At 48.9% G+C, this 25,482-nt stretch overlaps 1 protein-coding gene across 5 annotated transcripts in view; it reads right to left on the reverse strand.

Annotated features, from left to right (window-relative positions):
* GRM7 (glutamate metabotropic receptor 7) overlaps positions 1-25,482 on the reverse strand; it is an 826,769-nt gene that overhangs the window by 250,630 nt on the left and 550,657 nt on the right. For all 5 annotated transcript variants that reach the window (XR_007913802.2, XM_008273589.4, XM_002720620.5 and 2 more), the window contains exon 7: positions 18,175-18,314. Coding sequence is in view for 4 of the 5 variants with exons in the window: in XM_008273589.4 (XP_008271811.3) it covers positions 18,175-18,314 (140 nt within the window). In the remaining variant the exon portion in view is untranslated. The remainder of the gene's footprint in view (positions 1-18,174; positions 18,315-25,482) is intronic.

The following is a 25,482-nucleotide window of genomic DNA, read 5'->3' on the forward strand; positions in this document are numbered from 1 at the left end:
AACTCTGCCAACAAGTGACAGACAAGGCAGATAACGGGACACACAGACTGTGCCCTCTTGCTCAAACTCACTCAGTACAGTCCTCATTTAACAACGGCAATGGTTGCACAGCAGGTGCAGCCTCAGTGTAGACAGACGCTCTAAACATTCCTGGGAAGAAGCTCACCTCCACAGTAGCTCAATCAGTCTTTGTGTCAGTGAATGTTCACCCAAATTTTTTTTATTAAAATACAAAGGTATATTCAACTATAAAAGGCAGTCTCCAAAAAGTTCATAGAAAATATGCATTATGAAAAGCTATGCGTGGAGTTGAAAAATGTCTAGCACCAAAATAATAAACTATTTTAATAACATTTTCCAAGAAACTTTTGAAGAATTCTGGTATTACTCACTAAAATATTAATAGCATTTTCAGGAGTAACATTATAGTGAGAACAAACTGTCTTTTAATGTGATAAATTATAGAAAAGATTTGTTTCTTCTTAGCTGCTCCTTTTTAACATCTATTTTGTGTGTTTTCTAACACTCCTAAGTAACAGCATTATGGTCCATGGAAAATATTTGTCCATGCTTACATCTATATATTATCTATACATAAACATATACATATAGGCACGTATCTGTACCTATGCACCCATTTATCTACACAAAGCGAATGAGAAGTCTTAGGTGTGTTTCTACTCTCTGGGATTTCCCATTGAACGACTATCAACCACCATCCCTTCACCTGAGACAGCAAAGCCACCAGCCTAGTGGCTTCCTTTCTCTTCTCTTCCTGCCCCCAACTCCATCACAGAGCCCAAGCTCAGACATGACCCAGCTGATCGCCTGACCCTCAGTGGAATCCTGGCTGGCTTCCCTTCGTACTTTGAAGAAACCTCTGATGTTTCCCCAGGCGCAGGATCCTGGCCCCCGACTCCTACCCACGTCACCCAGGAGGCGGCTCCTACAGTTCCCAGGACACAGCACACACACACACACCCCACCCCGAGAGTTCTCTTCCTGTTTCCTTCTGTTCCTTCTGCCACGCCCATTCTGCCCGGGATCAGTGTGCGTGGCTTGAGGTCACTCACGTGGCAGCCCAGCCTCCATCCTGTCCAGCAACCCTGGACGCCTCATCACCCTGTTCTGCTTTGCTCATCTCAGTCCTGCTGCTTTTCCTACTGGCTTCCTGGCTGCTGTGTGCCGCACCGACAGGCTTTCCTTCCTCCACCTTCCCCAGGTCCTATCCTGGTGGTTAGAGTCCTGCTTGGCACACAGTAGGAGTCTGTGGATACCTTAGTGAAAACCAACCTTCAAAGAGAAATGCTGGCACACAGTAGGCCAGGATTTCTGTTGTCTCCCCCAAGGAATGTGTGTTTCATTGAATGTCACTTTTTTAATTTCAACAAATGACTCAACACCACGCCTTAGCAGGAGGAGCCATAGTCCTGATCTTTACCCAGGGCACTTGCGTAACCGCCCACATCACCCACGTGAACTTCTTCTAGGAAAACCTCTCTCCCTGGATCAGCTGCATTCCAGAGGAGAGGCCAGCCACCCTCTTCGGGCACCAAGGGCCTTGTGCACGACTGTAACCCCGGGCTGAGCTGTGTTAGCCATGACGCCCGACCCACCGTCCAGCCTCTCCATTGTGAGTGCATCGTAACCACTGACCAAAGGTGTGCTGGTTACTCCGGGCCCTGTCCACGCTCAGCATCACTCACACACTCACATACACACACTCTCACACACTCACACTCACACACACCCCATCAAGTGCTGACCCTGCCTCTGCTTAGCATCTCACACACACACACACACACACACTCACGCCCCCCAGCAAGTCCTGGCCCTGCCTGCACTCAGCATCACACACACACACTCACACTCACACACTCACACTCACACATGCACCCCATCGAGTCCAGGCCCTGCCTGTGTTCAGCATCTCACATACACACACTCTCACACACTCACACTCAAACACACCCCATCAAGTCCTGGCCCTGCCTGTGCTTAGCATCTCTCTCTCACACACACACACACACACACACACACACACACACCCCATCGAGTCCAGGCCCTGCCTGTGTTCAGCATCACACACACACACACACACACACACTCCCCAGCGAGTCCTGGCCTGCCTGCACTCAGCATCACTCACACACACACACACACACACACAAACAGCGAGTCCTCTCCCCTACTTCTTCCAGGCACAGTTAAAGGGCTAACACCTCGGGGTAGCCACTTATCTACGTATCAGTGCTTCCTCGCATGTGCAGTTCAATTAAGGTGGCTGCTTTTCTTCAGACTGTGTGAATTCAGTGGGAAGCAACACACTGGCAGAGACTGTGCAGACAGAGTGGGGTCAGAGTGTCTATGGACGGATAAACATTTAATCCAACTCACTGGGTTTATGGAACCTGACTTGCCCACTTTGGTGTGGAATATTAATTTCTAATTAGCCAAATGCGACCTCTGAACTGCATTCACACGTCCCAGGCTTTCTACAGTGCACAGCAGGTGTGTGGGCAGCAAACGCTGGATGCTGAGCGACACTGACTGGGGACATCTCCGTGTCAGGCAGGTGCTATGTGAACTCAGTGTCCGCGGGAACAGATCTGGATCCTTCTCCCTGAGACAGGACTTCCGCACCCAGCCATTCACGTGTTCCATGAGGGCTCGGCCACACACACAGATAAGGGTGACCACAAGTCCTTCAGACAACTCTGCTAGGAAGACAGTCTTTTTCTCATGCTCAGAGAGGCCGCAAAACTTGTCCAGTAGCCATTATTCAAAAAATCTGGGATTTGGCCAGCGCGGCTCACTTGGCTAATCCTCCGCCTGCGGCGCCTGCACCCCCGGTTCTAGTCTCGGATGGGGCGCCGGCCAGATTCTGTCCCAGTTGCTTCTCTTCTGGTCCAGCTGTCTGCTGTGGCCAGGGAGGGCAGTGGAGGATGCCCCAAGTGCTTGGGCCCTGCACCCCATGGGAGACCAGGAGAAGCACCTGGCTCCTGGCTCCGGATCGGCACAGTGCGCTGGCTGTAGCAGCCATTTGGGGGGTGAACCAACGGAAGGAAGACCTTTGTCTCTGTCTGTAACTCTGCCTGTCAAAAAAAAAAAAATTCTGGATTTGCCTCCAAGTTTAACCCACTGGCTCCTGCCAGGTCTATCAAATTCAGGATGCGTTTGGACTCTTCCTGAAAAGTACCAAGAGACAGATCTTGTAGCTGAGTAGACTCCTCCATGCCTGCTTACTCATTTATATAGGAGGGTACTTTAAATAGTTCTTGGAAAAATTGAATAAAAAGTTAGGTTTATTTTGGTGTAAAAAACTAAAATTGATACATGGCTATTTTATAATATGTATTTTTATGAATTTTTTGAAGACCATTTGTATGCATGAATTCTAAACTTTTTTTTTGGACCAAAATAAACTTACTGGGGCAGGTTTTGGGTGCAGGGGTTAAGATGCTGCCTGAGAGGCCTGTATCACTTACCTGCGTGCCTGGCTCTGTACCCTGGCTCTACTTGCGATTCCACTGTTCTGCTAATGAGTATACTGGGAAGCAGCAGGTGATGGTTCAAGCAGGCGGCTGTGAGACTCAGGCTGAGTCCTGGGCTCCTGGGGGAAGGACTCTGACACTGGGAGGGGCCCGGAGGGGCGATGCACACTTCCCTTTCTTTCCTGTCACCACGGCAGGTGATTCTGAGCACGTGTCCCATCCAGTGAGAGTCTGTGATGGATGGTGCTGTCTCCCCCACTTCTTGTCTGCCTCCCAAGGGCTCTGAGAACAAAGCTCTGAACCTGAGACCTTTAATCACCTCTTAGACCAATGGCTGCACCTGTGTCAGACAAGCTCTGGCTGGGTCTAAGTTATGGAAGTTCCAGGGCCGGCACTGTGGCGCAGTGGGATGTACCCACGTGGGAGACCCAGAAGAAGCTCCTGGCTACTGGCTTTGGATCAGCTCAGCTCTGGCCACTGCGGCCAACTGGGGAGTAAACAAGCGGATGGAAGACCTCTCTCTCTTTCTGGCTCTACAATTATCTGTTATTCTTTCAAATAAATAAAATAGCTTAAAAAATACCAAAATGTCATTTGTTTCAAAGGCATGTTGTAGAAGTCGCTCATGTAGCAAAGTGAAAATCAGGATTAGAGTTAGTGAACGCGTCTGTGATTTAAACATGTTTTCAGTCAATTTTTTTCCCTTTTACTCAGAGACAGCAGTGAACATACTGGTTATGGATCACCAGTTTGAGTCCCTGCTTCTCTGCCTCCAATCCAGCCCCCTGCTAGTGCGCCTGGGAAAGCAGAGGAAAATGGCCTGAGTGCTTGTGGCCTTGTCACCCACATGGGAGACTCGGATGAAGATCTGGTTTCCAGGGTTCGGCCTAGCCCAGCACCTCCTATAATGGCCATCCTGGGAGCGAACCAGTGAATGGATGGCAGATCTCTCTCTCCCCACTCCCACTCCCGTCCCCGCCCTGCCCCCTTAACTGTGCCTTTCACATAAATAAGAAATCATCTTAAACAAGAACACAGTGGTTGTCAATGACGTAGTCGACTTCTGGGGTTCCTCTTTACCTGTCCCGCTGTTGCCCTATGAACCTGAACCCCCAGCACTGTAGGGGACCTTGGTCTGTCCATGGGAAGGGGGACTAGAAATAGCAGCAGTGGCGTGAGGGAGTGAGTGTGAGGGCTGTGTGAGGAGGCAGCAGGCACGCGGCTGGGCAGGCAGTGTGCAGGAGTAGCTACTACAATCACCGGTTAACAGCCGATCTCTATGTGGACAGCCCCATGGGCTGGACACGTGCACATATTTTCACAACAACTCCTGGAGACTGGCGTTTGTGCGGGTTTTGTGCACACCCTGCCCTGGTCCCCCGCTCAGCACAGTTGTCCCCCTTCAAGGAGGCACTGCACAAACAGATGCACGGCCTGGCCGTGTGCTGGCTCGGCACTCGGCGTCCCCCTGTTTGATGCTGGTCTCTGGGCTCTGTCTGCCATCGGTGTTGGAAGGGCACCACTCAGGAAGCGACCCTAAAAGGAAAAGGCACGAGAGGTGCACATCGGTCCCCTGGCTTCCCTGCCCCAATGCTGAGGCTGTTCCACACCCATTCTGGGCCTCTCCAGTGGTATTTAGCTCCAGGAGACCTGAGAGACAACCTGCTCCTCAGCAGTGTGTTCTGGCCTCTTTCCCCGCCTTGCCTCCCTCATCTACTCCCTTACATGTTTGCTGGGCTATATGGTAAAGCAGTGTCGATATCCCCACTCTACAGAGAGGCACACAGAGGTCCAGCAGCTCCTGACTCTCCTCCTCTTGGCTGAAACTGCCTTCTGGTACTCAGAATACACTTTCCAGCATGATTCGATCATGTTTACTGGGCACCTGGGAAAAAGGAAGGTTCCTAGAGCAAATGCATTAGGAGTTCTCTCTTGAAAGATGAGTGGTGACTGCATGCCTGGGGGAGGCAGGCAGACACAGGACCAACAGCCAATCATGCTGGTTACATGCCTAGGAGAGGTGGGCAGAGACAGGACCAACAGCCAATCATGAAGGTTACATGCCTAGGAGAGGTGGGAAGAGACAAGACCAACAGCCATTCATGATGGTTACATGCCTAGGGGAGGCATGAAGAGAGGACCAACAGCAAACCATCTGTAGAGAAATGCCCTTATAAGGTGCCACTGAGGAAGGACACTACCTCCATTCCTGTGTTCCCCACTACTCTATATCCCAACTCTCCTTGGGATGCCAGAAGCCTTCCCTGACCCAGTAACTCGAAGTTCAGCACAGTAGGGGATTCTCAAAGCCCTGGCCTGCAAAAGGAGGTGACGGGACCCACTGACTGCTCCCCAGACCTCACCAGCTATTAAACTTTGAAAGGAAACCCCCTCAGTGCAAGGAAAAGCACTAGCAAATATTTCTCTGATTAGTACACCAGCTTCTTCCTCTGCTCTCTCTTGCAAAATGCCTCATTCATCTCTCAGCCAAAAACAAGCATCTATTTGAAAGATGAGCTAACATGCATTTTTAATGCCATGAGCTATTGCCCAGACAGTGTGCTCCTCAGGGTACCAGCGCTCAGAGCTGAGCAGGGAACGCATCGGCTCAGACAGCAGAGGCACACGCTCTCCCAACAGGTCAGGAGTTCCCCAGATCCCCCTCCCCTCGGCCAGGCAACGACGAAGCCTGAGCATCCATGGCTGCTGGACAGCGCTGGCCACTGCGTCCAGTGAGCTGAGTGAAGGAACAGTCTGTGAGGGACCCTGAGCACCAGGGATAAGCAGAGCCCCCCGAGTTCACTCTCAGTCACAGACTGGCCATGAGGCCGACTTTCCTGACACACTGACCTTCATATCCGGGGAAGAGCCGGACCATGGGGCAGGATGAAGGATGAAGCCCTCTGATCCGGGGCCGTAGACTGGAAACTGCTAGGTGATACAGTATGCTCAGTGTAGCTGAATGTGAACTGACTTTTGAGGCTCCAGAGAGAAGGGGAAATGAGTGATCCAGTGAGAAATGGCAAGAAGATGGAATACAGAAATATTCAAACTGGATTTCAAAAGGCGTATTTAAAAAACAGGCATATGATGAGTTTTCATTGTGTTATTCCCAGCAAAATGAACCAAACATGACAGGTATCACAGAAAGGCAGGCTAGTAACAGCCCGGAAGTCCTGGGCTCGGTGGGGGTCCCATTCTTGAGGTTACTGGGCACAACCACATTGGTCACCTCCGGGCACAAGCCTGTGGGTGGCTTTCTCAAAGTGATGACCATGGGTGCTAACTATGCCCACCTGTTGCCCCTGGGAGCCAGCTGACAGCAAGGCTGATGTGTCTGAAGACACAGCAGAGCTGGCCATGGTGGAAGAGACTTGGGCACAACACAGAATGATCCCTGCCTAAGGAGGACTTCAGGCCCTCGATGTCCTCTCCAGGTGCGGTAGAGCTGCAACCCTCTGGGGAACGCATGTGCTTGGGGCATTTGTGGCTCTTGCTGTACTAACGCATGTTTCGCATTTGGGCCAGAGGGACTTGAACAGCTCTCAGTAATGAGCCCTCTCTCCAAACTGCTGCTGCAAAAACTCTCTTGACAAACAAACTTGCATCCAGCAAAGAGATGCCTACGTTTTTGCTACTTTACTGTTTCATTCTCAAACACCGGTTTTGCTGCTGCACACAGTGCTAGGCCCTGGGAGATACCATATTACAGAGAGCTCCATGGAAGCAGTTAAAGACATGAAATGCTTTATGGGGGCCTTCAAAGGCAGTGGGATGTGCCAGTGGCTGGTGCTGCGTTGGCGATGGAATAAGCACTTCAAGTGGCACACAAGACACACACCTATCAGAGCAGATGGGATAGACTGGGGGAATCAGAGAGGTGTGCGACACATGGCACAGGTGAGCAGAGGCAAAAGGGCAGCGAGCTGAGGGAGAAGGCAGGAGCTGGGATGGGGGCATCTCGGTCCTGGAGGAAGGCGACAGTGGCAGGAGAGTGGGCACAGAAGCTAGAATCGTAGTTCTACAAGTAACTACTGAACCAGCCACAGCACTTAGTACTTTTCATAGTCAGTTCCATCACAGTCCTACAGGGTGGGGACCATTTTAGTCCACTTTTATAGACAGAGTGAGGCACAGAGGCTGAATCACATTAAGTAGTAGAGCCCGTAAGTTAGGAAACTCAAACACTTACACCCAAGCACCCTGGTTACCCTGCCTAAGCACCTCCTCACAAGTATCACCACACACCTGTCAGTATCCATCTACTAATTCCTCTACTTTCCAAAAAGAAAATTAATGCAGAGAAGGTAGTTCCAACTCACCAAGGCATCACAAGTATTTTCTGCCATCGGCTATTGTAGCTCCATTCAAAAACGCTCAAATGTGGAGCAGCGACCAATGAAAGAACACAGGGCAACAGGAGTCCCTGCGCTAAGACTCCATTCTAAAAAGGCTCACAATCCTGGCTATGCCCAATAAGACACCTGACAGCTGAATTTGCAAGGCATCCGCACATCCTCAATAGCTTTGGCACGCCACTGTCAGGTAATGACTGGAAAAGCAAACGTCTTCAGCTCAAATCTCTGTTCATTATAGACAGGCAGCGCGCCTGGCAATGACACTTATTTGTGTAACAATAACAGTGATGAGAAGGAGAAGAGCCCGTGGTCCCACCCCTCCCCGCCACGCTCCTGACACTCTAATCCGGCGCTCTTGATTCCATCCCATAAACTGGCATTTACAGCCACGGTGATCTATACTGTTAATGGAAAAAATGAACGATCAGGAAATATGCACACACATCATGGAAGTGACTATTTACCAACTCCGACGCTGGCTTCTCATTGAGCCATAAACGATTGCAAGGCAATCTCAACAAGCCACTTCCCTTCCCGGTGCCCATCCATCAGGGTGCTGCCTCAGCCTTCAGAGGAAGGCGTCAACCGGCAGGCAGCATGTTCCCTGCTAAGATAAAGGCCTCGCATCTCCGTCAGTCATTGTGAAGGCTTCCTTGCTGGCCCGCCTCGCCATCAATCAGGAACACATCTGCTGCTTATGAGACACTCAGACTGCTTTGTATTACCCCCTACTCCTGTCTGTCCCTCTTGTTCTGCACTTGTTACTTCTTCCTCACTGTCATCTTCGGGAAGGCTGTTAAATAGAGCCATGGAAAACAATGCTTGTATCTGAAATCCTTGGGTGCCTGCAGAAGGGACTGTGAAGTTCCCACACCTACTGGCCAAGGAGCTGTGTGTGAGGGTAGCGTTAGCTTCAATGCACGGGAAGGGGGCACAGCTGCAGGCAAGCATTCCTAGGCTCCTCTTGCCCACTGCCTCAGCAGGACAGCAGGTGCTCTCTCCACTCTAAGGGTGAGGGGTGCATGCAAAGGTTACCACCACAAAGTCATAGGCACCACTTATATGCTTAGCAAAGGGAAATTTGTATTTTGTTGCAGCTGTGAGAAGATCAGTTGCGGGGGGACTTGGAGAAATATTTGGGAATGTGGGTGACTGGGGGCTCGAACAGGTTCTTGCTCGCTCTGATATTTTTCAGGCATGATGTGTTACTGCTCTCAACTGTGGATTTCTGGAGAAGCTGTTTGTAGACGTGATACAATGTAACGTGTTAGGAGGAATGGAAACCTGAGTAGAATACCCACAGGAAGAGCAGTACCTAAGTAACAGGACTGGAGTTGGTGGTGGTGGTGGGTGGGACTTCTAGGTGCACTACCCAGAAAACTAAATTCACAATGAACCCCCACTACACCATAATTAAAACATAGGTAGCTCTGATACCAACCAGTATGGAGCAAAGGTGGACTGGAATGATACACAGCTCAGCGGCTCAGCTGTTTGGGTTCTGAAAAACGGAAGGATGTCGGACAAGGCAGGCGGGTTCCTCTTCCTACCACGGGCTAAGCCAAGCCTAGTTACCTGACAATGTGGCCCAACGCGAGGCCACCAGACAGCGCAAGGACGGTGTCAACAGCGCCCTCTAGAGGTTCTCCCGGAGCACAGTTGCACTGCTGACAGACTGCAGCCCCCAACTCCGTGAGCCCTGGCAGAAGAGCCTGCCTTGCCCTGACCCAGCGTAACTGGATCAGGGACCTACAATGTGGCACACAGACCCACAGACCTCACTGCTCCTGGGAAAGCCATTCTTTCCCAGGAAGATACAGTTGCAAATAATTACATGGACTGCTCCAGGAGCTTCCTGAAAATCCACCGACTTGAACATTTTCAGAAAAAAAAAAAAAAATACATGTTATCTCCTTAAAAGACAACTGCTCATCTCCTGGGCCTAAACTTGCCATCCAGCAATTATTTACTCATAAAGACTTGCTTCGAAACTTTCCTTGCTGTGAGAGCAGCATTTTAAAAAAATCCACTATCACAAGGTTTGCCGAATTCTGACCTAGTATCCCCCATGCAAAGAAGTTCCTTAACGCAGTCCCCCACGTCGTACAAGTGCCCGCCCTGATGCCCGTCTCAGTTCAAGCAGGGTTCTGACTGCTGCGTAAGCTCAGACCATGACCGTGATGTCGCAGCAGGTTACCTGGGAGCTTTAGCAGGGAGTTGGCCGTCGACCCTCCCAATCACGAGCTCTTCGTTACTGCTTCCAGAGCATGATAGCAGGCAGACCCCGAGGAGGAGAGCAGTGGATCATATGGGAGCTCCATGGTCAGCTTTTTGAGGAATTACCTATTTGCTTTCTCTGAACTTACACCGTCAGCTAAGTAGAGCTAGCGTAATTTCATCAAGAGAGTCCGCGATTTCCGTGCTAAAATGCAAACACTCACAACACGTTCACTGGAGGATGGAGGACTGGGAAGCGCCAGGCAGCCTGAGGACTGTGATCCCACTACAGGGGCAGGCATTTGACACAGTGACGACAGCACTGCTGGGATCACCTGCATCCAATTGCTTAGGGCAGAGTCTTGGCTTGACACTCAATCCAGCTTCCAAGCAAGGAACAGCTGGTAGACAGTGGTGAGGGCTCAGCTGCTTGGGTTCCTAACACACATCTGGGAGGACTGAAAGGAATTCTGGGCTCCTGGTATTAGCCTGGCCCAGTATCGGGATTTAGAAGTAAAGTAGTGCTGGCATATGGGCAGTGAACCAGTGGTAGATCTCACTCGCTCGTGCGTGCACTTGAGCGCTCACTCACGCACGCTCGCTTGCTCTCTCTCTCTCTCTTCCTTCCAAATATCTCTCTCCAACTCTTGGCATTTTAAATAAGTAAAATAAACAATGTTATAAAACCTATTGTCCCATTATAAAATAAAGAAGAAAGTGGGTTACTGTTGTGAGGCACTGGGGACACAATGGGTGCCAAGTGCCACTCTCTTCCCCAAGTTGACCAGCCCCACAGCAGGGACCCAGCAGCCTGACCTCCCACCACCTGGCTGTGTGAGTTCCCGCCATGGACAGGGAGCCTGAGAAAAGGCTGGGGCCACCTGAATGGCTGCTGGAGCTCGCCCACCCCTCCAGGGGTCCTGGCATCACATCCTCACCCTGCTAATTCCAAAAGTCCTCCTCAACCCAGACAAAGTCTCTGCTTTCCAAGTAATTTGGGGTTCCTGCCAAGACTTTCAAGGAACGTGAACAGAACATTTATCAAACAAATCTATCTGTGCAGTTAAGTACCAAAGGTGTTTATACCATAAAGATCTTATCTTGGTGTGGGCACTTGGCCCAGAAGTTAAGGTGTGAGGTTATCTGCCATCTTTCAGAGGAAACCTTCCTCATTCCGGTTCGAACACCCAGGAAATGGCCAGCGCCCTTGTAAGAGAACAGATGCACTGAACCTAAATCTTTGCTGGTTTTGACTTTCCCTCCAACGTGGCGTTAAAAAGTGGCTGGACAGGTAGTAGATGCGGTTGGCATCAACAGTCCTACTGTGGACTCATTTCAACGAAAGCACACGCAGCCAATGACTCCTGCTTCACTGCTCCAAACAGGTGTTCTGCCTCATGTGTTCAGACGGCCCCAAAAGACGTCCGGAAAGAAAAGCCAAGTGGGAAACAGCTACAACCCATTCTTCCATCCTTTTTTCCCCTTTTCTTCTGATCTTCCTATCATTCAAGACAACGCAGCCTAACCTTGTGATTTGACCAAGCCAACAGGCCACTCTGTTAGAGAAGAGTGCAGGACTCTGTTTGGAATCTACTCTGAATCACAGAACGCTGGTGAGTGGGGTAGAAAGCTGGTGAGTGGGGTAGAATTCTCAATCAATCCTCTCTCCCACCCATCCAACAGGCACTGGAGATGCTGGACCGGCGCTGGCATAGCTCCTGCCCTCGAGTTATAATTCAGTTCTCAAAATACTCTACCTACACAACAGAAGTGGACATTTTGAGCCATAACCAATGATGTGATAAACGAAGGATGGGAAAATATTGTCATCGTTGCTGTTATAGACAGCATCTGTTGAGTGCCTATCACCTGCCAGGTATCGTTTGAACTATGTTACATACATTATTCTATCCAAGTTTAACAGGACCTCCCTGTTACATACGGCTCCACAGCTGGTAATGCTGGAACTGAGAGACAGAGCTACTGAACCAGGTCCGATGCCCCATCTGTAGGCCTCATGGTGAGCAGCCAGGCTACGAACTGTGAGACGAGAGCTATTAGTTATGATAGCCAACAAGGTGGCCGCAGAAAAGAAGCCTGAAACTAGAAGCTGCAAGGCTAGATTGTGACAACATGCACGTTTTTTCTCTGCCAACATAGTTCTGACTATAGCTATTACCCCAATTTCATCCAAAACATTCTAAATTTTCAGTGTGATTAGATTTTCAAAACACTTTACTGCTGCAATTACAAAACAATAGAATGACTGCTAATTTTCTAGGCTGGTATATGTAAGTATTGATTTGGGGATCTATAATTTTATTAAACAGTAATTTTGACCATAATTCCTTACATCTTTAAATATTGATGAGAGCTAAAATTCTCACCAATGTGAAAGAATCAATCAACAAAAAATTGCAACTTTTGAAATCCAATTGTAATCACCTCATTTTAATTAATATATCTGCTTATTAAAGGACCACTGCTATTTTTTTTCTTTCTTTCGCATCCTGGGAAAACCAAAAGAAAATGTTTTCTTTCACTTTTGATCACTTGAGTGGAGGGGACGAAGAGTAAAGAGAATCTCAACTACACCATGTTAATCTGCCAGGAGCAGAGCAGTCCTAAGAGTGTAGGAGGACTTTCAACAGAGGTTCCCTGCCTCTGCAAAGTGGCCAGAATCTCTTTGCTCTTTTCTACTTTTGACTTCTCTTCTCTGGAGCTCCTTTATGGCAGCCTCACGATGGCTCCCCTGGCTCCAAAGGATGCCTCCAACTCTAAGAAGCAGGTGTCGCTGTTCCTGATTGGTCAGCAGATGTCCAGGGGCTCATCCTGATTGGACAGGCTTAGGGTGGGTGCCCACCCCTGTCATTATGGCCACTGTGATTGACGTGGACTGAACTACTCTGAATCCTTGGAATTGAGAACCAGCCACGGGAAACCACAGGGAACACAAGGGACCACGGGTGTTCCTCTCAGGGGAGCTGCGGGCAGCATCCATCACTAGAAAGGGCCCATGGTCACGACACACAGTTTTATATGTGCCTATCAGTGGTCCAAACACAGTCCTACTGCAGCGTGCAAAGCCACCACCGCAGTAAGACGCCGCCTCCGAGGAGCTGTGGTCTGCAGCAGTGACATGTGAGCTCGTCACGGAACTGCTCTGTCCTGCAGAACTGCATCCTGGAGCCACCCAGGAAGGGTTAAAGCATCTTTGAATTCTGAAGATCGTTCAACTCCCAACAGGCGGCCACCACGACAAACAGCTCCCTTCCCCTTCTCACTTTATTAATATTTTGCAATTTTAGCGACTTCCATTTATTTGACAAATTAACATTTGGGGCATATCAACATTTCCTACTAGTTCCAGATAAATGAAAGATGATGACAAATAATAATTATGAAAAATCACCTTTGTTTCTATCACTGACAAAAAGAATATAACTCATTTTTTTCACCATCTGCATTGCATTTCTTGCCTTTTCCCTAACTTATTCCCCTACTCTGATTTTTAAATAGCACCTCATTTTTCATCCGAAAGCACTGTGTTTTCTTTTCTCCCTCTAGAGGATCACCATTTACCCTTCAAGATCTAGCTCAAACATAACTTGCTGGTACTTTTCCCTAAATGGGTGCCCATCTTCCAGTCTCAAAGACCCACGAATGCAGGGTGTGCTCTTGGTTGGAGGGCACAGACCTGTCTGCTGTTAGTCCCAACATTTGTTAGTGGTCATCCTGCTCAGCTCACCACAGAAGAGCTTTGTGCAACTGCAGACTCGTCCCTTCTGCAGCTTTCCCCCGAAAAAGCATCACATGGAATCACTTGACAGAACAGAACCCAGGGAATGAAGTCGGGGCACTTCTGTGGGGGTTGCAGCTGGAGAGTCAATAGCTGTGATTCCCTTCTAGTCAATTCTTGTTCATGCAAAAACACCCTGGAAGGGAATCGTGTAGTTCAGGTACTGAGTAGACAGCACTCAGAGCTACTAAGGTGGTAGTGAGAGTGTGTGTGCTGTTCTGTGATACGCAACTCACTGCTAGGCACCTACATTCCTCAAGACTGGATAGAAAGTGACACAGACACCTGCCTACAGCTCTGGGACTTGCAGAATTGAAGACTGAGTCACTGGCTCAGAAACTCATTTGCAGTCACTGACCAATGAGAATCCTGAAAATTTCACTTGCGAGAGAAGATGTGGCCAGGAATTAAAAGAGCACCCCTGAGCCTTTGTAAGTTTGGAGAAGGACACTCACTGCTTTGAATGCTTTGTTCTGTCCTGCTAAGCAGAAGAAAGAAAAACCTACACTATGTTTTCCCACATCGCACTCCCACGGCATCTGCAGTGCAATCAAAATAATGACAGTAAAAGGAAGACCTTGGGCAGGATGACAATGGACAGGACACCACTCACTGCAAGAGATTCATGGGATGTGGTCTCCAGCCGAGGGCTGGGTGTCCTCCGGCCGCTGTACTTACCTTCTCTTCCTTAGGTTCTTCCACTGGAGATGTTTCAGATTCAGTTTAACAATAAAATGGGTATAGAGGGTGGTTCTGTACTGAAACTGGGCGTCTCAGCGGCCACAGACAGTGCTTGAATTAAGCCATTCTCTCATTCTTCTAAAAGTGGTCCTGCCCAAGGCTTAGTTGGTGACAACTTAGGGTCCACGTGACAGCAAATACAAACTAAGGGCTCTATCTGAGCTTGCAGGCAACCCACCTGCTCTTCCTCCCTCACCAAGACCAAGGAGAATAAAAAAAATGCCCCACTAACTGTGAAGTCAAGCGTACCCCTGACCCAGCTTCCAAAACCACAACCAAAACCCCAAAGGATAAGGTCAGCTCAACCCTGCAGGCCGACCTGGTGTTGTCTTCCAAAGAAGGGGCCACCTGGAGGAGTTGGAACGGCACTGGATCACTTCCTATGAGGTTTCCAAGGCCAGGGTTCTGCATTGTTCTGTGCTGTTCTCTTTCCTCTCTTCCTAATGGATTTAGAGGTCACTCGTATGTTAACAAATCCCCACTGCCCTGCTTTTAATACCATAGATTAAGACTTTTTTAGGGCTACAGACTTGCATCCATTTCATTCTGATCTATTTCAAACACGTCATACATTAAATATTTGGCTTCTTGTTTTTCACCTGTGCCCCCAGCAGGCCTCCTCGTCTCAAGATTTTCCATTATTCAGCCAGCTCTGAAAGTTACTGGTACATGAATCACTCATTCAGCTCCCTCCCCACTCTCACCACACATCTCAGGGAAGACAGTGCTATCGGCAGTGACCAGGGACTTCTTATCAACAACAGTAGTCATTCAGGACTCCCCAAGCCCTAGCTGTTGCACATCCAAGATCAGAGATTTTGATGTTGTCTGTGTATTCCCAGGCTTTCCACGGACTCTGATGTTCACAGAAACCAGAGCGCCACTTGACACAGCTGTGCTGCTGTAGCTGGACAATTACACAGACTCTTAATTGGTCCTTCCACTCCCACTCATGACCCTTCCAATTCATTATCTTCCCAGAAGTCAAAGTAATCATTACTCCTAAATTTGATGTAGTTACTCCCTTGCTTAATATCTCTTAATGACTTTCAAATGCTCTCAGAATAAAATTGAGTTTTAGCATGGCCTGCATGGGATGGCATTCCTACGATCCTTAGCTCTTGCTCTACCATCTCCTGCATCCCCTCTACCCCTCTCCCTTAGCAATCAGACCCCTATCATCTCAGCCTTCTGACCTGCATGGTCACACCTACCTGTCACACTGATGACTGCTCCCATGGTGCACCCCTCCCTCTCTACTTCCATTATTCCCTGTCCCACCACCTCTTTTGGCACGAGGTGGAATTTCCACACAGCTATGAATTAACTGGAGTAGCTAGTACCTCCATCCTTGATGGCCAAGTGTGTGAGAAAACGAGCCACACAAGCATCGGTCTCCATTGCACACAACCATGACAGTCCCCATGCTTCTCACATGGTATCTGTTGTGGTATGAACAGGGTTCACTCCTCAAACTCACACGGATGTTTAATCCCCAAAAGTCTTACACTAAATAAAGGTCAATGAATTCACTTTGACAGCCGATGCATTTAGGTGGAAGCTTGATCCAACTGGGTTCTCAGAAAGCCACTAGACTGGCTCAGGGTAGTGAAGTGGAGCCCATGAGCACATCGTGATGTCCTTAGAAAAGAAATGCAGGGACCTGGAGGAGGACACTGCTCCCTGGGTCTCTCTGCTTTCTGGCTCAGTGTGTGATCATCCAACCACCACCCTCCAGGCTCACCAGCTGCCTAAGCCAACGGGGTCACCTCATCTTGGGCTGTGACTGTCTAAATTGTCAGGTGCCATAAATGTTCTTCCCTCCTACGTAGCTTCTCTTAGCTAGTTTGCTTAAAGTACCGAAAAGCTGACTAATAGAGTAGGGCTTTAAAAAGAAAACACAGCACAGCAGCAACAAAATCCTGGTAACTGACCAATCAAATACAATTCTTACGAGGGATAAAGTACAAGCCAAACAAAGAACAATAAGATCAGCATCGGTATTGGTCCTTAGCACAACTTCTCCTCAGTACCTGGAGTTGGTAAATGCCGGGTGGGAATTCCTGTGTATATGGACAAATGACGCATGCCAGAAATTTAACACTGGTGCAGGGCTTATGCCAGCCAAGATTAATGCTCCGATTCAAGCCCCTGGATTTCAACTCAATCCCTGAGTGCTTCATAAACGCCACAGGCCTCGACTCTTCACCGTTAGTGCTGGCTGACCCTCCCTTTTTATCTCACAGCAACACCCAATTAAAAGGCACCTTGTGTATGGCAGCCAGGTCAGGCTGCTTTGATTCTGCCTTGGACAATCACCCTTGGATTTGTCTTTGGGTTCTTTGGCTTGTTTTGCCTTTATTTTCTCTTCTTGCTTCCAAGTGCACAGTGTTTCAGATTCAGGGTGATTTTAGTTTCTTCTTTGGCTTTGGCCCTCTGTATTCATCTCAGTCAAATCTGGCCCTGGCTGTCTGGCTCTGTCCATTGCCGGACGCCAGCTTACAACCCTTGGGATTCAATCTCAGTGTCACCTCATTGAGACACTGAAGCTCTGCTAAGGTAGAACTGGCAGGCACAAGCAGAGCCGTGGCCAGGCCAGGGCACATGAGGTAGCTGGCCTGGGGAGCCCCCAACCAATCTCTGCCTGCACAAACCTTCTCCTCTTAGAACCTGCAGCACAGATCTCCACCCCCAGGACCCCCACTCTGCATCCCATTTCCAAAATGTCATCTTGTCATCAGTTGTCAGTGTTTCCTAGGGTCTGAAGGGGGACTGCATCTTTCTCAATGTCAGAAGAAACATAAGGAAAACAGGGAGCAGGGACTGTGATGGCTGATTTTCTGCTTTACTGGTTGGGACCGTTAGGTGAGCAAACATTTGGCCCAACATTCTGCACATGTTTCTGCTGAGTCTAACTTTTGAGTCATTTAAGGGAAGCAGGTGGCCTTCCCCAGTAGACCTGAGTCTCCTCCAGAACTCCCAAGGCCCTAGTAGAACAAAAGGCTGAGTGAGACAGAACCGGCCACCGAGCCGAGGCACCTGCTGTTGGACTTGGGCATCACCATATACAAGAAAGTGGCTGCCTGCCCAAGTTCACGACTGACAGAAGTAAGAAGAGGCTATGGAAAGCAACAGCACTGTAGTTACCCAGATAAACTTATTGTAAAACCATGTGACTCACTGATCTGCATTAGAAATGCAACAAATTATCACCACCAAAGTAAGAACGTAGGAAGTAAGGAAAGATGGGAGGAAGAAATCAACACCCAACTAAGAGAAGGATCTAGCGAAAGCATTAGCTGGTCCTTTGTTTCCTTAGCAGTAAGAGCCTCAGAATAAAAGAACTCCTCCATAAGGATGCAGAGCATAATGTCTGGTACAAACTCAGTGCAACATTTCCCATCAACATCGTCACAGCTGTATCCAAACTGTCTGTCTGCAGCAAGCTGCATGCTCACTTGTAAATGCGCCCTAACACACACCCAGTGAACACTCCCCTAACTGAGCAAATTAAATGCCTCCTCACTCTCCATTCAAGGGCAGAAGAGGAGCGAGGAGAACTCACGTTGAGTTGAAGTTCATCCGTCCACTGCCCAATCAGACGGTAACCGGGGTTGGTGGTGTTTGTCGTCTGGTACTGGAAGATGTCGTAACGCCCAGGTGCATCTCCGTTCTTATTAAACATCACTGGGGTGCCAGCGCTACCTGGGAAAGACAAGAGAAAGACAGACTTTTAGAGTTCCCAACCCATCTACTGCCAGTTCTACAGATGACAGTCTTGAGATCCGCTGAGCATCAAGGCAGTTTGTAGATATCCTCATGGCTTAGGAGAGTCCCCACAATGGTCCCTAGAACTCATGTGCAGAGACAGCCTGGGGATAGCAAGTGCAGAGGGAAGAAATCCTGCCCGAGCCCCAGTACTTAAGTAGTTTCCTCTATGCATCCATATGAGAAGGACTGGGAGGGCAGAAAAATTAGATTACTCACAGAACCCTGAGAAAGGACAGCAGGGTGCCTCAAGGGCCTAGGATAGGGAGCAAGAGAGGGAGAGGACGGTGGGCTAAAGCCTTTATACAGTTCACAACATTACCTGGGTGGGTTTCCTGGGACAGGGGTAGATTTGGTGAACTGGAGAGAAAGTAAGGCTAAGGACAGGAACTTGGGGGTTACAGGGTTGAATTTACCAGGCTTAAAGCAGAGTCAAGTGGACAAGGGGTTCAGGTACAGGACCATATCACTCTAGAGGGTGGACTTGGGGACTGGGTAGGTACCACCCCAAATGACGCTCAAGGCACAGCAGGATAACAGGGTGCATGCTGAACGAGCTTCCATAGGATCTGGACTTATGACTGCATCATTCCTGGACAGTATGTACCTGGAAAGGAGAGAGGGTGTGCAGAAACAGTCGGCAAAAAACAAGGGAAGGAAGGAAGGAGGGAAGAGAGGAAGGGAAGGCAGGGGAAGGGAGGAGGGGACAGGAAGGAAAGGGAGGAGAGGGAAAGGGAGGGGAGGGGAGGGGAAGGGAAGAAGGGGAGGGGAGGGGATGGAAAGGGAGGACAGGGGAGGGGAGGAGGGGAGGGGAGGGGAGGAGAGGAGAGGAGGGGAAGAGGGACAGACATTAACCTTGAGGAAGCAAGCGTGGTGTTGAAAGGGACTCTGCCGATGTGATCACACTGCACAAGAAAGAAATTGAACTAAAGGTCTAGAAAGAACAGCAGTGTACTGGGCCAGTAGAGGCATCAAAGACGAAACCTGTACTCAATGTTACCCCCCGGCAGAGGCAACTCAAAGTGACAGGAGGGCAGACAGAGGCCGAGCCACAACGGACTGTCCAACAGCTGCCTGTCATGAGATTCTGGGCTAAAACAGGAACCAAATGCACCCCAGAAGCTGCCTCAGAAGGAATGTGCTCACGGGATCAGGGACTAGGAAGTAGGGAGATGGCTCTGGATGGCCACAGGGAGCCCCAGAGAACAGCAGAGGTCCTCTAAGGACAGGGGAAGTGACAGTCGGAGCTGTAGATGCGATAAGAGATGGAGCGATGCAGGAGTCCCTGAGCTATGGGGAGCAGTGGCTTCTGCAAGCTTGAAAAGGCCAGGAAACTGTCCTCACTCTGGGGCCTGCAGAGCCGCCAGCCCTGCCTTTACATTCATGAAAGCCCACGGAGACCTGTGCTGGACTTGTGGACGACAGAACCGGAACATCAGCTATTTGTGTTGTACAAGCCTCTGGCTTTGTGGTCATCCTTGACAGTGGCAAACAGGAAGTTAATAAAAACCTGGATGGGTCAGGATCTCCAGCTGCCCAACTTCCCAGGTGAGAAAGTCTACATGGTCTGGGGGAGGGAGGAGAGCCACTCACCCCAGTCACTCAGCTACCTGAGTGAGCAAAGCACGTTCAACAGGCTTTGCGGTTTTCCAGAATGGAGTTGAACCACCCCATGCTGTGTGACTTTGACAAGATACTTGGCCTCATTCTACTTCTGGCTGCTGCCCCTAATACCTTCCTCGTGGGATCAAAGTCAATGATATGGGGAGCTCATGAGTTCCGTGCCCATGAGTAACAGAAGCTCAACAAAGGGCCAGGGTGTTTGAAAGATGCAATTTTGATCAGTTTTGTACTTGCACGTTTCTCAAGAGCAGTGAGAACACATGGCCTCAGTTAGCTAGACCATCATCTTTTCCAGTGCACCAGTATGATCTCTCCCATGGCTGTCAAATTTAAATCTCTCCATGGGTATAAATAGCTTTTATCTTCCCAACAGGCTAGAGTGCATTTTAGGAGAGAGCTTTGAGCTCCCATGATTAACAGTGCTTCTAATCCATGACCTTATGTCCAAGGCACCCTTTCAGTTTGCGTTTCCTACACTCTACCCAGAATTTATCTCCACAGACCAGGAAGGCATCCACATTATCACAACAGGTGCCTCTTAAACTCTCTGTGTAGAAACACGTGCCCTCCCCGACAACAAAACACGACGAAACAGTGTTAAAATCATTGGCTCTTTGCTTGCAGTCAGCCCTTCTGCTATATAAAGACAAGAAATGGAATCTGGATTTCCCATGTTATTAGCAAGAAAATGAGGATAGTGTCATTTTGCAAGAAGACACTCATATTCATCAGATTCTCATCTTTCTCTTCTCACACTGGAGGGTAAGATTCATGTTATGCTTTGCTGTCAGTCTATAGCATTGCCTCCTTAAATAAGGCAACTCAAGTTTTGCCTGGAGTTTGAGAAGCAGCAGAAAGAGTGCTGTCCTGGGGCCCCAAACAACTCAAAATCACCAGCTCAATATTCATCAGAACAGGACTTTTTGCCTCGTCTCTTTTTCTTCCTGCTTATAATCTTTGCTAGGAGAAATGACTCTGCCATGCCCTTTCCATTCTCATTAAAGTTCACATTTAAAAAAAAAATTAAAGAAGCAGAGCTGAATGCCTGATCCATGAGATGACTTGGAAGACCACACTGTGCGGCTTGACCTTCTTGATAGATAACATAATGCAAGCGCCCTATTATTTCCAACCTCCCCCTATGTTTTTATAATAGCCCCCTGAACTTCCTGAAAGAGAAAGAGAGACATTGTGTCCAAGGCACTCTGTATCTAAAATGAAATATCAAAGGAGTCCGTGGGGAAGAAAGCGGTTATGAAATGGAAAGCCATCACCTGCAGAGATTCTCACAGGGTGTGAGGGCTGGAAGGTCGAGGAACAGGAGCCCTGCACAGGACGGGTGGCAGGAGTCAGGGATGACTGACAGACTCTGCTCCAGCCTGCAATCCGCTCCACCAGACAGGAGGACCTTGCTGTGTTCTCTTCCGTCCTGGACAGGGGGCTTGGGTCTGAAGATGCCCAGGTAGTGGACAGTCCTGCCCCACAGTGTTTGCTGTCCTCGCTGTCTCCGTCCACAGACCGACCCTAGACAGCCAGCACTGACCTGTGCTTCTGTTAACCCTTTCTGCACCACAAACCCCAAGCGGAGCATGCATGAGAGGACTTGGAAAAGTTTATGGGAAGCAGAATAAAGGAGGCTTACGCTTATGGATAAAAGTTCAAAATGCACGCCTGGCGTTTTCATTTGGGGACACACATTTTGGGAACCTTTTGTACTCCATGGGTTCTTTGCAGCTTGGTCTGGGTTTGGTGAGTTGGTGAATTTACATCATCGGGAGCAGGTGAACGTGGCTGTCAGGTGGGACCCTAGCTGGGGCTGCACAGGGCATTTGCATGTGGTCTGTCGAAGGGACCACTTGGATTCCCCACAAGATAGTAGCTGAATGCACGGGATGGATGTGTCAAGGGAATCATACAGAAATCCTACTGCCTATTATGCCTTAGCGGTCAAACACCGTTACATCCCAAGTTTGCACAGGCTCCTTCAGATCCAGAGCGGGGAGACACAGAGCTCACCCTCGAGGTTGACAGAAAGTTATCTTGTCACAAGCAGAGCGTGTGTGATGTGCCATCTGTACAAAACACACCCTGCCTCAATTTGGAAACCAGCACAGACCTACCTCATACTAAATGATTCATGACATGGCAACCCTTGAAGATTTTACACCCAGGACACTGAATTTGTTAAATATACATTTGTAAGTGTTGCCATCTGGTTGGATGGCCGAGAGAGAGACAAATTTAAGCTCAAGACTTAGCATTCATTGGCGATGCAGGAAAAATAAAAATGGCCATGAGTGAGAAAGACTAAATTGGTCATTTCTTTCTCAGTGCAGAAGAGGAGGTTAAGTGCTTGGCAAAGCCATAGCGATGCTTTGAGGACACGCGATTATGATTCCCTAAATTGACGCTTTGGCAAATGGGAAGTTCAGAGTTATTAAACTGTCATCTACTGGTCGGGAACAAAACTCCGCAGAGCACAGCAAACTTTCCACTAAGGTAACAGAGGGGCATGATCATGCTTACTAGGACAAAGAATAATCAAACTCTTTCTCAAACAAGCACAACATTGACTAAATTCTTCACAATCAGCCGAGAGAGACCCGAGCCTCTGATTTCTCCTTGCTCTCTGCTGAAGTCTCGCACAAGTGGTTTCTACTCCTGAGCACTTGATTTCTATAGAAAAATCAGCAACATGAGTGAGTTAAGCTTGGTAAGTTCTTTTCACGGTAACACTTGCTGACTACAAGTGGCGCTGATCCACTGATTACATTTATCACAGCTTCTTCATGTTACAACTTTCAGCCCCGCTACAAGCAAACGGGGCAGTGACCCAGGATCCACAGTGTCAGGCTGTCCACACAGAAGAACTTGATGCCTCCACAGAGATCATGCTGACCAGCGAACGCGTCCACCACGCTAACAGGGACAGACACAAAGCCGGCTCTGCCTGGGGACTCCTGCAGAGTCTCAGGTCTGTCCGGCTGGGAGGGCACATTCTTTGTTCAAAGGCTAGCTGCGGCAGGTCTCCTGGGTTTCCTCCAAGCAGAACATCACCACTACCTACCTGCAGGGATTCAGGCATTACGCTTCGCATTTCTCTGTGAATCCGTTTCCTTATCAGTCAAAGCAGAGAAAATGATACTATCTAAGCCATCATGATGCTTTGAAGATTAGCTAAGCCAGTCCACACAAGGTGCTTAGCAGTTTCAGACAGCGAACCATCATTTGATACATCAGCCTGCAGTCTACTCCCAAATTCAGCAACTCTGACCCCTCAGAGGACAACCCTGTCTTTATGAACAAGTCCACAATCACTGGCTAAAAGAAGTGGAAAAATCATCAAGACCATTCTGAAAATGATTTTCTTTTAGTTACCAGGGTAACAACGGTCACATATATCCATGGACCACAACCCAGAGCACACAAGAGTGACTTCAGCATTTGTTACGAAGGGCTTGACAAATAACAAAATCTCTATTTGGAGAGTTTGGGGGAAAATGTTGTATATATTTGGAGATTTCTTGAAAACTAGGAAGACACTACAGGAAGAAGATAATCTGTTAAAGTGTGCTGTGGCTTTATATGGGGGTGATTTCTGTGGGCCTGACTAGAATACTGACCCCCAAATTGAACATGGTTCCTGTTCACCCAGATACCAGGGAGCCTCTACAAGAAAGAACTACTCATATGGGTTTAAAAGGAATAATACTGACAACCAGAGAAGCAAAAAAGAACATTTTTAACTCATAATGTAACTATGGAAATTAAGAAATTAACATCGATATCCTATTAGAACTAACTTTAATTCTTCTCCATACACGTATCTGAAAGTCCTCCACTGCCACATCAATGCCATTTCTTTTTGGCAGAGCAGCATTCAATATTCCCATGTGACAGTCAAGCCCCCTTCATTCCTTCCAGCGTGGAGCAGCTCCTCAGCTGCTTTTCTCACAACAGGACATTCTCAAGAACTCTGGCAAGTGATCTGGTAGGACACCTTTCACTTTGTTCTAGCGTTACCTTGGGGTTATTGTTAAATTACATGCTTTTGGCTGTGAAGAAGCTGCTGTGTCCTGTCCACATCTCACATCCACAGGCACACGCTGTCCACAAATCTATCAAGAGACACTTGAGGTCCACGTGTCTTAGGATGCAATGTTAACCTTGACCACTTGATAAAGGTGCTGCCTACCAGTTTGCTGTAAAACTACTACTTCTCCTTGGTAGTTGTTACCTAGCTTCTGGAAAACCCTATGAAAGGATGTACGTATATTGTCTGTCATCACACTTTAATGCAAGGATTTGGGTTCCCATCAGTGATCCTCCCTGCCTGAACCAATGACTTCTGAGGTGTCGCTCCCCGTTTTCGTGGAGGAGCGACACAGGACCCTGCCTAGGCTTCATATCCGAGTCAGGTTTCCTATCCGAGTCATTTCTTCCCTCCTAAGTTTCCTATCCGCCCTAGGTTTCCTATCCGAGTCACGGCACCATTATGTCGCTCCCCCTCTTCATGGAGGAATGACACAGGACCCTGCGCTGTTCTTTCGTCTGCTCGGCCCTCCCCGGGTTTGCTGCTGGTTCTTCCCGGGTTGGCTACTATCCCTTCCACCTCTGTGGAAGGGCAGTTCCCCCTGGCCACATTCCCCACTTCCGCAGGGGAGCGGCACACCGCCGGCCGGCTCTCTCGGGGGCTGCACGGGTTCCCTTAGATGTTCCCCATAGATGTTCCCGGTGCATGCCGTCTCTCTCCTCCTTTATAGTCCTCCTCCGCCAATCCCAACTCGGCTGCCCACACGCCGAGTACGCTGCTCTCCAATCAGGAGCAAGTCCTACAGTTTATTGGTTGAACTGGAGGCAGCTGTGCGGAAGCTGTTTACTTCTCTCCCAGCGCCATATTGTGGGAGAGCAGATGCATAGAATAAGTCTTAATTCCAGTAACTCAGTCCAGTTCGGGCTGCTCCCCACAGATCCCCCTTTCTTTTTATTTTTGGCGTTGATACGCGCCTGTCTTCGGTGTCCCGCGGCACACACTCTGCTTTACTTGCTAGAGTTGCCACAGGCTCTTACAAGTCCTATCAGGCAAACCGAATCCGGGTCCTCTCTTCGCCATGTTGTGAGGAGGTTTTTAGGCGCTGATGCGTGCCTGTGTTCGGTGCCCTGCAGCGCATGCTCTGCTCTGCCTGCAGGGGCTTACAAAACCTATCAGGCAAACCGAATCCAAGCCTTCTCATTGCCTTATTGTGGGGGAGACTTATTAGTGTTGGTTCGTGCCTATCTTCAGTGACCTGCAGCTCATACTCTGGTCGAGCTGCTTGCTGGCGCTTACCGCCTTAATCAGGCAGACCGAATCCAAGCCTCCTAATTGTTGCATTGTGGGGAAGCCTTACTGATGTTAATTCGTGCCTGTCTTCGGTGACCTGCGGCGCACAAGCTGCTAGCCGCCCAGGTGCTCATCGCCTCACTAAATCAGGCAGACCGA

The sequence above is a fragment of the Oryctolagus cuniculus genome, chromosome 10 (assembly GCF_964237555.1).
Source record: "Oryctolagus cuniculus chromosome 10, mOryCun1.1, whole genome shotgun sequence".
Classification (NCBI taxonomy): Eukaryota; Metazoa; Chordata; class Mammalia; order Lagomorpha; family Leporidae; genus Oryctolagus; species Oryctolagus cuniculus.